Below are 13,545 nucleotides of genomic sequence, written 5' to 3'. Positions count from 1 at the left end.
CTAATTTGCTGAGTGCATTTGAGCAAATCACTTATCTCTTTGTGGCTCTTCAATGGGGAAAAATAAAACTGCTCTGAAGCTGCCATGGTGAAAGGATTTCCAAAGTGTCATCGCCCTTGGAGAAGTATGACTGTGCGAATCACGTTTCACGTGACTCAGGCGAATGGGCTTTTACATGCTCCTCAATCTCCTTTCCCCAAAACACCCAAGCAATTCATGCCAGGTAATGAAAGGTGCCATCCAGCCGAGTCTGGCCAGTATGAATCAGCCAGGCAGTGTCGGGGACGCCGCAGCCCCGCTGGCTTCCGGTCGGGGTTTGCTTAGTCATCCTCCAGGTGAAGAGATAAGGTGCCTTGAACCGCTGCCCTTCGCCTTGACATTGACCAAGAGCCTTCCTTCGCGTTGGGAGTTGGACGGGGCGCGTGGGGCTCCAGCCCAGCTCCTTACGCACCGAGGAGGACACACAGGCCGCTTTCCTCCAGAATTCTAGCCCCGTGGCCACCGGCTCAGGACGGGACCACCCTCCTTGCTCACCAGCGGGGTTCCTGCTTTCCTTGCGGTGACAGGGAACCGAGAGGTAACGGCAGGGGACACGCTTCCCCCAAACTGTGACACCGCGGAGTGTGGGTCCGCGGGACCTCATTTCCTTGAAGGAGACCCACAAGGTACTCACAGAAGCTCCTGTCCAGAGGGGCGTGCTCGAGGCGTCCCGCTCTCACCCTGTGCTCCGCGGGCACGGCAACACGTGACCGTGTACTCGTTACTTTTATTTCTTTAATTTAATTTTTAAAAATATATTTTATTGATTTTTTTTTACAGAGAGGAAGGGAGAGGGATAGAGAGTTAGAAACATCCATCAGCCCTAACCGGTTTGGCTCAGTGGATAGAGCGTCAGCCTGTGGACTCAAGGGTCTCAGGTTCGATTCCGGTCAAGGGCATGTACCTTGGTTGCGGGCACATCCCCAGTAGGGGGTGTGCAGGAGGCAGCTGACCGATGTTTCTCTCTCATCGATGTTTCTGACTCTCTATCCCTTTCCCTTCCTCTCTGTAAAAAATCAATAAAATTATTATTTTTTTTTTAAAAAGAAACATGGATCAGCTGCCTCCTGCACACTCCCCACTGGGGATGTGCCCGCAACCAAGGTACATGCTCTTGACCAGAATCGAACCTGGGACCCTTCAGTCCGCAGGCCGACGCTCTATCCACTGAGCCAAACCCGTTAGGGCTGTACTTGTTACTTTTAAAACTCGCGGGTTAGTCACTGCTCGAACCTTTGCTAACATAACATTTAGGCATTTCACAGAGAAAAGGCCTCACGCTTCCCTGCACCTCCCTCCCCTGGTTTATGAGGTGAAGTTAAACAGAGGTCAAAGGACATGTAAGCGAAAGGAAAACCGAAGCTGCACTCACATTCCACGCGTTTCTCTAGCACTGCCAAGTGATTTGCAACTTCAGCTTTGAGTTCGTTGATTTTAAATGCTCTAGGAATGAAAGAAAAAAAGAAAAGCCATAAGCCATACGTTTCTCAAAGTTAAAATGGGCTCAGCAAACAGCTGCTGAATCACGGGCAGGGGGAGGTATGCGAGTGGGCAGGTGAGGGGGGGCACAAAGATGCCAGGAGTTGCTTTTAAGGAAGTAGCACAGTCGGGGGTACAGGGGAGGAAGGAGAGACGCTCTCAGACTATCTGGGGGTGTATTTCCCAAGTGGGACCACAGCAGCTCCTTGCCAGAGGGGATATTTCCTTCCATGCCTGGGAGTGAGCCCGTGCCCCGAGGGGCGCTCTGCTCTCAGCTGGATGCCCCCCCCCCCCCCCGGGCACACACCACCTCAGGGCACTGGGTGCCCTCTCCAGGCTCCAACCCAGTCAATAAGACAATTCTTGGGCTTCAAGAAAGTACCACCCAGCCCAGCCAGAGTGGCTGAGTGGTTGAGCGTCGATCTATGAACCAGGAGGTCATGGGTTTGATTCCCGGTCTAGTCGGGGCACATGCCCAGGTTTTGGGTTCGATCCCCAGTAGGGGGCGTGCAGGAGGCAGCAGATCGATGATTCTCATTATTGATGTTTCTCTCTCTCCCTCTCTGAAATCAATAAAAATATATTTTTTAAAAAAGAGAGTACCACCCATATGGCCTCTCCCCATTTGAACTCCCCTGGGCGGTGAGATACCACAGTGACCAGAACGGGAGGACAGCCCAGAATGAAACGGTCCGTAATATTTTTATTACTGATTTCAGAAAGGAAGGGAGAGGGAGAGAGAGAGAGAGAGAAACATCAATGATGAGAGAGAATCATTGATCAGCTGCCTCCTGCACGCCCCCTACTGGGATCGAGCCCACAACCCGGGCATGTGCCCTTGACCAGAATCCAACCTGGGACCCTTCAGTCCGCAGGCTGATGCTCTATCCACTGAGCCACCAGCTAGGGCAGAAGGCCCATTTTAAAAATGGTCTCAGTGCTTGTAGCCAGAACTCCGAGTCCCAGCAGAGCCCGTCGAGAAAAATCTCGGCAACATGGGCCCTCATTCTAACAGCGCCCACCTCACACGGTCTGGGACATACGGTCTTTGCTGTGTTTCCTGGACCCCACCCCACGGGCTCCCCCTGCCGCCGAGAACAGGCACACTGGCCGGAGGACACGGCTCTGACGTCTGTACCTCGAGAACTGCTCTGCAACCTGGGTCAGCACGCTCTGGATTAACTCTTCTTTCTCTGCAGAGCGAAAAAGAAAGACAGATGGAAAAAGGAAAGGAGTGCGGGTCCGCCGGCCTGACCCACCTGCTGTGGGCACGTGCACCGATGCCGCGGCGAGGAGCTACCCGCCTCACCCGGACGGAAGCTCCGACACCCGTCAGCACCCCAGGACCTCTCTGTCCACCTCCAAATGCTCTTTCCCCCTGGACTGCTCCAGGCCACTACCCTGCCTTTTAATGCCTCTCAGCAGAGCGGCCCTCCCATCCCAGGAACCGGCTATAAAAGCAGGCGGGACTGGGTCTCTAACTAGGGGATGTTTTCACAGAGTTCCCTGGTTCATTTTATGAGGGCAATTACCATGACAGAGCGGGTTCAAGGCCTATTTCCAGTGCAAAACATGGTGTTCTCTTCTCGGGGCAGGTCCCGAGAGCGGAAGCAGGCGAAACCTGTCCCTTTGTTGCCTGGCACACAAAACAGGCCGGGCGGCTGGATTACAAGGCACAGGCCCAGGCTGAACTTGACCTGCCTGGTTTCCTGTTTCCTGCCTGGCCCATGCTGGGTACCTCTCGGGAAGGTGTAGATGCCCACAGACCTGTCTCCCCCAGCAGTCTACGCTCGTGGACGGGGAGCGATCGCTTCTTGGCTGCAGCTGCCCATCAGTTCACGCCCCTAAACACTGAGAGCCTACCCGAGGCTTAGCGAGACTCTGTGCCTAACCCTTCACTAAAATCAAAAGAATCCTGCCGAGCAAACAAAAAATCCTAATAATCGCCCGGCTGGTGTGGCTCAGTGGTTGAGCTCCAACCTATGAACCAGGAGGCCATGGTTCGATTCCTGGTCAGGGCATATGCCTGGGTTGCGGGCTTGATCCCCGGTAGGGGGCGTGCAGGAGGCAGCCGATCCATGATTCTCTCTCATCATGGATGTTTCTCTCTCCCTCACCCTCTCCCTTCTTCTCTAAAAAACCCCAAAAAACATCACAATAATCCAACTGGGCAATGGGGTTCTGAAGCTGGAAATGCTCAGATGCTCTGACCTAGTGTCTCCATTTCTAGGAAATGCTCATGTCTGTGCACAGAGCTGGCCGCCAGTGCTATTTCACATGGTGAAAGCTGTAACCGCCTATATGTCTATCAAATGGACATTAAATAAGTGATGACACATCCATACTCTGGGATCCTATTCTGCTATTAGAAATAACATCTTGGAAAATGTTCATGTCTATTGTTAAAGCAAAAAAAAAAAAAAAAAGGATTGTAAAACAGTATGATCCCATATTTGGAGACACTGGGAGGATACAGTTTGAAATAATAATGGTAGTTATTTTTTGGTTGTAAGACTTTATGTAAATTTTATTTTCTATTTTTGCTTCTCTGTATCTTATACATTTAGGTAATACGCATGTTTATTTCCTTTAAAAAATTAAAGAAACTAATCAATCTAAATTAACCTAATGAAAGGGTGGACCAAGAGACCAAAGGTCCCCTCTGGCGTATTTGATGTCTTGATGCGAAGAAGAAAAACGACGTTTTGTTATGTTTCTGGAAACTACAAGAGTGAAAATGTCAACCAGGGAACTTTCATAGAGCTGTGTGTTGAGCTGCTGCCTGATCCAAGGCCCTACACTTCCGGGGGCTCACACCCCCCAGGGGACAAAATTGGCGACTCCATCGATGGGAAGCACCAGTGCAAAGGCCTCACAGGCCCTCCTGGTGAATCAGCAGGACTGCCGATCACTTATCCTGAAATCTCTGGCAAAAGTAATAAATCACTCACGTAACCTCCAAGAGTTAATGATCTCAAAGTCTTGAGATAAATTTAGAAGGCCATCAAACAATTGACATTTATAGACTGCTCCACCTAACAGTAGTGGGACACGCTTTCTTTTCAGGTGCCTTCCAAGATAGACCACATCCTGGACCGTAAGGAAAACCTCAACGAACGTAAACGAACTAACACCATAGAGCGTATGTTCTCCGGCCACAAGAGAATCAAGCTAGAAACCAGGAACAGAAATATAGCGGGGAGGCCTCCAAACACTTGGGAACCAAACAGCACACGTCTAAGCAACCCATGGACCAAAGAGGAAGTCTCTGGAGAAATTTAAAAAGGCATCAAACCAAATGAAAATGAAAATATAGCACAGCGAAAGGCGGCTGTGAGACACAGCGAGGGCAAGACGGAGAGGACATTTATAGCACCCAATGCTTACATTCGAAGAGAGGAAAAGTCTCCACTCCATAATCTAAGAGCCCAAAAAAAGCAAAGCAAAATAAATCCACAACAATAGCAGGAGGAAGGAAGGAAATAATAAAGAGCAGAAATCAGTTAGATGGAAACCGGAAAAACAATGTAGAACATCAATGAAAGGAAGAGCTGGTTATTTAAAAATATCAGTAAATTGACCAACTTTGGGGAAGACGGACAGAGACACAGAGAGAAGACACAGATCACCAAAATCAGAATGAGAAAGGGAAGATCACTCCAGACCCTCCAGGCACCAGAAGGATTATGAGGGAACACTACGGACAACGTCCACACACACACATTTGACACCTCAGGTGGCAATGGACCAATTCCTAGAAAAGCATGAACCACCGCACTCATCCAACATGAAACAGGTAATCTGAACAGCCTGTCACTATTGAGGAAATTACATTTCTAATTGAAACCCCCCAAGAAATTATCAGGTACAGATGGTTTCACTAGAGAACTTCACCAAACATTTGAAGAAGAAGAATTAAGACAAATCTAAACAATTTCTTCCAGAAAACAGAAAAGGAGGGAACACGTCTGGATTCATTTTATGAATTGTTTTAGCTATTGTTAAAGCAAAAAAAAAAAAAAAAAATTGCAAAACATAACTTGATACCAAATCCAGACAAAGACAACCAAAAAAGATAATACAGACCAACATCCCTCATGAATACCAATGTAAAAGCCCTTTAACTAGCAAACAGAATTCAGCAATATATAAAAATAATTATACATCGAGATCAAGCAGAGTTTATTTCAGGGATGCAAGGCTGGTTTAATATTAAAAAAATCAATGTAATCAACTATATTAACAGGCTAAAGAAGAAAAAATTATACGATCCTATCAATTCATAAAAAGCACTTGAAGAAATTCAACATCTATTCATGATAAAACTCTCAGGAAAACAGAAAATGAGGGGAACTTCTTCAAGTTGATAAAAAAATCTGCAAGAAACCTATAGCTAACACTATACTTAATGGCGAAAGACCGAGTGCTTTCTCCTGAGGTTGTGACAAAGCAAGGATGTCTCTCACGGCTCTCGCTCAGGACAGAACAGGCAGTGCCAGCTGGCGCAACAAGGCAAGACAAGGAAGTAAAAGGCATGCATATCAGAGAGGAAGAAATATAACCGTCCCTGTTTGCTGATGACACAACTGTCTACATAGAAAATTCCACGGGATCTATAAAAAACCCTCTTAGGACTAATAAGTGAGTTCAGCAAGGTCACAGGATACAAGATATACACACGCAATCAGTTGTATTTACATATATGACCAATGACCACATACACACTGAAATGAAACCACAAGGCCACTTACGAATACTTCAAGAACCTTAGGTGCAAGTGTAACAAAGCATATGCAGAAGATGTATGCTGGAAACCACAAAATATCCAGGAAAGAAATCATAGAAGATATAAATAAATGAGACCTACCTGGAAGCTTCAACATAGTAAAGATGTCAATTCTCCCCAAACTGACAGACAGGTTTAACACAATGTCTATCAAAACCTCAGCAGGATTTTATTTTTGTAGAAATAGACAAGATTTTCTAACATTTATATGGAAATAAAAAGGAACTAGAATAGCTAAAACAATTTAGAAAAAGGAGATAAAATGAGAGGAATTGCCAATCTAATTTTAGGACGTAATATACAGCTACAATAATCAAGACGGTGTAATATTGGGAAAGATACTGAAGAACAGACACAGAGGTCACGGAGCAGAACAGATAACCCAGAATCATATCCACACAAATATGCACAACTGATTTTGATCCGTGTCACAGTGGAAGGGACTTGGGTGTGGCTCTAAGAGGGGAGTGTGAGGGACCCTGTGGGGTGGGACATACTGTGTCTGGACTGTGTCAGTGTCAACAGCCCGAGTGTGGTATCTCACTGTAGCTTGCAAAGATGTGATCATTGTGGGAAAACGAGTAAAGGCTACATGGGCTCTGTTTGTCTTTTTTCTTACAACTGTGTGCATCTTTAATTATGTTAAAACGAGAGGCCTGGGGCACGAATTCATGCACCAGTAGGGTCCCTTGGCCTGGCCTGTGGGATCAGGCTGAAACCGACTCTTTGACATCCCCCAAGGGGTCCCAGATTGTGAGAGGGTGCAGGCCAGGCTGAGGGACCCCACTGGTGCATGATTGGGGTTGGGAAGAGATGTGGGAGGTTGGCCAGCCGGGGAGGGACCATGGGAGTGCTTCAGGGTGTGTCCAGCCCTTCTTGCTCAATCCCGATCGGCTGGACCCCAGCAGTAAGCTAACCTACCGGTTGGAGTGTCTGCCCCCTGGTGGTCAGTGCACGTCATAGCGAGTGGTTGAGCAGTCTTAGCAGATCATCAGCATATTACGCTTTGACTGGTTGAACGGCCGACAGGACGATTGGACACTTAGCATATTAGGCTTTTATTATATAGGATAAAAAGTTTAATGGAGGAGTCTTTTCAACAGGCAGTGCTGAAGCAATTGAACGCTCACAGGCAGAAAAATGAGCCTCGATCTAACCCTCAACAGAGTTTATCTAAAAATTGATGCAAAATGGACCACAGATAAAAAAAATATAAAATTTTAACATTTTAGAAAAAAAAAAAACAGGAGAAAATCTTCAGGATCTTGGGCTATGCAGGGAATTCTTAGATTCGACACCAAAACCACAGTCCATACAAGGAAAAATGGATAAACTGGATTTCATCAACACGGAAACTTTAGTTCTGAGAAAGATCATGTTAAGACGGTGAAGACACAAGCTCCAGTCTCGGAGAAAATATTTGCAAACCACACATCTGACAAAGACTTGAATATAGATTATGAACATAACTATCAAAACACAGCAGTAAAAACCAAAGGACCCGATTTGAAAACGGGCAAGAGACACTGGCGGACACTTCACTGCAGAGCATATACGGACGGAGAATAAGGACAGGAAAGGATACTGAGCGTCTTTAACCATCAGGAAATGCGAACCCAAACCACAGAGAGACTCACTGCGCGTTTATCAAAAAGGCTAAAATAAAAAACAGTGACAGCCCCAGATGCTGGCGGAGACATGGATCACACACATTGCTGGCGGGGATGTAAATGGTACAGCCGCTCTGGGAGACGGTTTGGCGGCAGCTTCTTAAAAATTCTAAAGAGGCAACTCCCGTATGACTTAGCAATTGGACCCCAAAGCAGAGAAATGAAATTTTATATTCACACAGAGGCCCGTACACGATGTTCCCAACAGCCTTGTTTGCAATAGCCCCGAGACTGGGGACAACCCACACGCCCTTCAGGGGGAGAGGAGATAAACAAACTGCAGTCCACCCTGAAACACAACTCAGCAATAAAGAGGACTGAACGACCTCGACACACAACCACCTGCACGAATTTCCAGAGAAGGCTGCTGAGCGAAGGAAGCCAGTGGCAAAGTTACCTCCTGAATGACTGCATTCCCAGAACACTCTGGAAATGACAAGACGAGAGAAACCGAGAACACATCGGGGATTGCCAGGGGATAAGGAGCTGGTGGGGGGCGGAAGGAGCTTGGTGTGGCCGTGAGAGGGCTGTGAGGGCTGTGGGGTGGAGCATTCCGTGTCTGGCCTGGACCGGTGTCAGCCCGGCTGTGGTATCGCATGGTAGCTTGCAAAGCTGTGACCCTGGTGGGAAAACGAGTAAAGGCTACATGGGCTCTGTCTGCATTTTTTTTTTTTTTTTTTTTTTTTACAACTGTGTGAATCTTAAATTATTTTAACATGAAAAGTTTAATAAAACATTTTATAGAGAGAATGGAAGAGTTAAGGAGGGATTTTCCTTTGGACTTTTGCGGTGTGATCCTTTGAGCATTGTGGGATTTTCATGTCTAAATGTAATTTCCAGCCCCAGGCCCCCCCCCCCCCCCCCCCGCCCCCGCCCCTCCCAACCTCCACACCCTGAGCCCAGATCCGGAAACGAGGCCTCCCTCCCACCTGGCTCATTGCAATTCCTGCAGCCGCCACGCTTCCTCCCAGTGGATTCCAGCACTTGCAAACAAACTGTGATTTACTTTGTGCAAAGGACTCTGGACGGGACCCGCAGTGAGCGCTGCTTGTACGAGCTCTTGTTATTGTTGTTGTGACATCACTGAGTGTGCTGTCAGCCACAGGTGTTATCATTATAGCACTGGGGGTTCCCCACAGACGCAGGCATTACATTGCTGGGGGTCACTGAGGGCCCTTTCTCGCCTCCAGTGACTTCCCTGGTGAGCTCCTGTTCCCTGGGGGTGACAGGCTGAGTCTGGGGGCACCACCTCCAGAACCCTGCCTGCAATGTCTGGAATGTGCCCCTGGAGCCCTGGAGTCCCACACGCCTGGACTTAGGGGCGACAGCAGTTTTCAATCACAAAAGGTAGTTATTCCCAATCATTGAGGCCAAACCACACGCCATCAGAATAAAGACCTGACGGTATGTAGGACTCCCCGCCCCCTCTCTCTCCGCTGCTGCTGCATGGCACACATTTAAAAATGAATGCCCATTCAAGGAATGTTGCTTTGAGAATTTCCCAACAGCTTTAAGGATAACCAGCAATTCGGGGTGCACATGACTGGGTCTGTGGGGGTTCCTCTGGACCTGGACTTTTTGAGGAAATCGGGAGAACGGAAATGAGATTCTGAGAGATGGGACAGCAGCACGGACTACGGGTGATTCGTACAGATGGAACCCAACTCAGCCAGAAAAAGCACTAAACTATCACTACACTCAACCACCCGGATGAGTTGCAATTAAAATCCTGCAATGCTCAAAGGACCCCATGCCCCTTACATGTTCTCCGGGGGAAACTGCTCCCCGAGCACAGCTGGCCTATTATCTAGAGCAGTGGTTCTCCACCTTGGCTGCACCTTAGAATTACCTGGGAATCTTTTTAAATCCTGATTTCTGGGCCTCATCCTCTGGAAATTCTGTTTTTTTTGTTACTAATGTTGTGGCCCCACCCCATAACAAAGGAACAGAATTTCCGGAGGATGAGGCCCAGAAATCAGGATTTTAAAAAGATTCCCAGCCGAAACCGGTTTGGCTCAGTGGATAGAGCATCGGCCTGTGGACTGAAAGGTCCCAGGTTCGATTCCGGTCAAGGGCATGTACCTGGGTTGCGGGCACATCCCCAGTGGGGAGTGTGCAGGAGGCAGCTGGTCGATGTTTCTCTCTCATCGATGTTTCTAACTCTCTATCTCTCTCTTTTCCTCTATGTAAAAACTCAATAAAAAAAAAAATATATATATTAAAAAAAAGACCCCCAGGTGATTCTTCTGTGCAGCCACGGTGGAGAGCCACTGATCTAGAGTGTCCTGGTGCCTGGGCCTACAGCAGCTGCAAGGGCACTGCTGCAAGGTCACTGTGATGGGCTCCTCCACACCGATGGCTTTAAAGGCAAAACATTCGGACCATCAAAGGGTAGAGGTTTCCATAGGTTCATCATCGGCCTCTTCAAGTCTGGGCTGCTGTTCACCTGGTCACACCGGGACTGACCTACATTAGGTGCTGGGCGCTTGTCTGGCTGGCTACCCAGGTGACAGGCACCGATGGGGAAATCCTGGGGCTGGTGGAGTATCTCCTGTGAGACAAGACTCCCATTGAGGTCCAGGGCAATCGTAGAGGCTGGCCGAGGCTGGGTCCAGTTTTTAGGGTGCTGCCCAAACAGCCCAGCTTCAGGCCATGAATCTGCACTCAGAGGCCTCAGGACCTGACCCTTGGAACAGACCCAAGGGGACTGCACTACCTAACCCCGGGAGATGACTGTGGAGTTGCCTCTTGGGGTTCACGGGCAGGACAGAGTCCGTGGGGTGGCAGGGTGGCAGGATGGGTCGCCTCCGCCGGTGTTTACGCAGCTGCTCCCACGAGTGCCCAGGGCAGAGTCTACGGAGCCTGCATTTCCCGATGCCCCGAGGCCGGGGCCTAACTCCGCCTTGAGCTGCAGCGGACAGTTCAAGGAACCTGCCTCTGTCCCCACCCCTTCCAGGAATTGTTTACTGTTTCATAGAAGCCCGAGTCTCCCCAGCACAGAATGACATGAAAATCTGCTTGAACCGAGCCACAGGACCACACAACCTACAATTCCTGCTCCAAACATTCGTTTACCATGATGCACTCACTCCGTCGCCCAGCCGCTGCCTAGCATATCGCTTCATCTCGTGCTGAACAGAACAATAACAACGGCCATCATTCTTTCCGTCCTCCGCACACCTGAGCAGGTTGGGGTGCCTCCCTGGCCAATAAAACGCAAACTTGGCCCTAGCCATCCGCTGCCCCCCAACCTGCGCACGGAGGGGAGATGCTCAGATGTCAGCACGGGCATTGAACCCCATGCCTTTGAGTCCCCAGCGGTGCAATGAACAAGACCTGAGGGCATGCGTGAGGTGCCTTGAGGCTCCCCTCTGGCCCCATCTCTCGTGCTATGAGGGCCGCCGTGCCCACCCATGTTAATAGGATGTGCGGAGTCAGCTGTTTCGCCTGATCAGTCTCACCCCAAGCAATGGCGTGAGCTGCTGAGCATCCTCCAGGAAGCATGTAGTAACAGATACTCTCCCAAGGCCTTCAAAACAAGACACTGCAAACCCCTCACCTTACTTTGCATGACAGAAAACAACCCACAATGCTTGGCTCCGAAGAGACAGGCTCCCCGAAAGCCCTGATTGGGGGGTGCATTATTTCCGTTCTTTCCAGGGCTCTGCCTAGGAAGGGCCGGGAGGGGGACTCCCCGTTCGCCTCTCTCCACTCCTTCTTGGGGTGTCACTCCCTCTTCCTGGGAAACAAGAGGGGTGCGCTCACCTGTTCCATGCCCGCTCTCCCGGCCCCGCCAGCCGGTGGAGGATGTGCTGGCCCCGGGTGCAGTCATTGGCAACTCACTGTTTATGAACGCCATAAACTAGGTGTGCAGAACGAGGATGGTGCCTTTATAACCCAGGAACACAATAAAGTTATATGGTCAACAGTGACCTCCCCTCGCTTCTTAAAGGCACAGGAGCCCTTTCCAGGGTCTGTCCTACCGAGAAGTCACTCACGTTTATCAGCAGCCAAAGGTTCAGATGTCCCAGATAACTAGACACTGTCAGTCGTTCCGATGTAACGAAGAAAGCAAAGCAGACGGAAGGACCCCGATGAGCAGACTGGGAAATTTGGAGGCTGTTTCGCACCTGTCTGGGCTGCTCCTCGCTGGAGAGGGGACCTTCATGCTCTGCCCAGTTTCGGTTGGATTTCAAAAGTCTGGGTGCGATGCTCTCCTCCGCAGGCTGAGTGTGCCGCGGGCGGCGGAAGAATGCCTGGAAGGGGCGCGGCCTCTGGGACAGCACCCTTTTCCTTTACTGCTGTTCAGACTGCGACAGCCACACAATCTTTATGGGGGTTTTATGTTCCAGGCACTGTTCCTAGTGATTTGCATACGTTGATCATTTAATTCTCCTAATAACCCTAAGTGCCTGTGTGATCTAGGGACAAGGCCAAGTCACAACACGGCCAAGTCACGCTCCCATTTAGGGCTGCAAAGTTGGGGCAGCGGCACTCTGACCCTGGAAAGGTCTTCCACATGCACCCCCCCCCCCAACTAGCCCCTCCCTCCATGTGCCATGAAGTCAACTTGGAGGGAGAAGGACGCGGGGACGACACTCTCTGGAGAATGCCCTCCGATGAATTTGAGCTTGAGAACGAGCAGCTGACGGCGCCTGCTGGCCGGACTTCGTCCGCTCCCTGATAACCAGGGCGATAAGGCACCCCGTGGGAAAGTTTAATTGTGGTGAAGTCAAAGGGGGTGAACTCTAGTTCATCATGTCTGGGTTCTGTCAGTGCATCCAATGGCCCCATGAGACTAGTTTCAGGAAGAATTCTGTCCTGGTAAACTCTGATCCAATAAACTATTATGGTGCCAATGACAGGACTTCTGCTAAAACCTATTAAAAGACTGAGCCTTTTTTGCAGACCAAAGGTCTTACTCCATCTGTGGACTTTACCGTGTTGCACACGATTGTAGAGGCTGTGGCAAGATAGACTTAAAAACAACCCGGAAAATGACACAGACATTGAAATCAGCAGATCGAGCCTTTCATGCCGCGACTGTAAGCATGTCCAAGGGGATGGCAAGGATGACTGCTCCCTTTCCTTTTCATTTAACGATACTGGAGGTGCAACTAGTTCAGCAAGGCAAGGAACAGAAATAAAAAAAAGGTTGGGATGCAAGAAGTAAAACTGTCCTCGTTATCAGAAGATACCATCGTCTCTATGGAAAACCCTCGGAATCTATAAAATAAGCACCAGAACTAACGAATGAATGTCAGAAGGCACCAGGCCAACATACAAAAATCTGTTATATTTTTTATAAACTAGCAGCAAACAAATGGGAAGTTAAATTAAGAGCCTGTTAACAATAACACCAGAAAAAGGAAAATGCTGAGGAATAGATTTAACAAAAGGTATGCAGGACTCCCGTCCTGAAAGCTGCAGAACTTGGCTGAGTGGAGGGATGTATCATGTTCATGGATCGGAAGACTCCGTGTTGTTCAGATGTTGTTATTCCCAAATTAATTAAATTATAGCCATGTATTGAATGCAATCCCAATCAAAGTCATTTTATTTTATTTTAAA

At 48.9% G+C, this 13,545-nt stretch overlaps 1 protein-coding gene across 2 annotated transcripts in view; it reads right to left on the bottom strand.

Moving 5' to 3' along the window:
- The window catches only part of PDE9A (phosphodiesterase 9A), an 87,396-nt gene that overhangs the window by 31,628 nt on the left and 42,223 nt on the right, over window positions 1-13,545 (bottom strand). For both annotated transcript variants that reach the window (XM_081085724.1, XM_081085725.1), the window contains 2 exons: window positions 2,657-2,711; window positions 1,412-1,482 (listed from right to left, as the gene is read on the bottom strand). In XM_081085724.1, coding sequence (XP_080941850.1) covers window positions 1,412-1,482; window positions 2,657-2,711 — 126 coding nt within the window. The remainder of the gene's footprint in view (window positions 1-1,411; window positions 1,483-2,656; window positions 2,712-13,545) is intronic.

The sequence above is a fragment of the Myotis nattereri genome (assembly GCF_964212035.1).
Source record: "Myotis nattereri genome assembly, chromosome: 3".
In the NCBI taxonomy this organism is placed as follows: domain Eukaryota; kingdom Metazoa; phylum Chordata; class Mammalia; order Chiroptera; family Vespertilionidae; genus Myotis; species Myotis nattereri.
The sequence above is the reverse complement of the archived record's forward strand: the minus strand, read 5'-3'. Positions and strand labels throughout refer to the sequence as shown.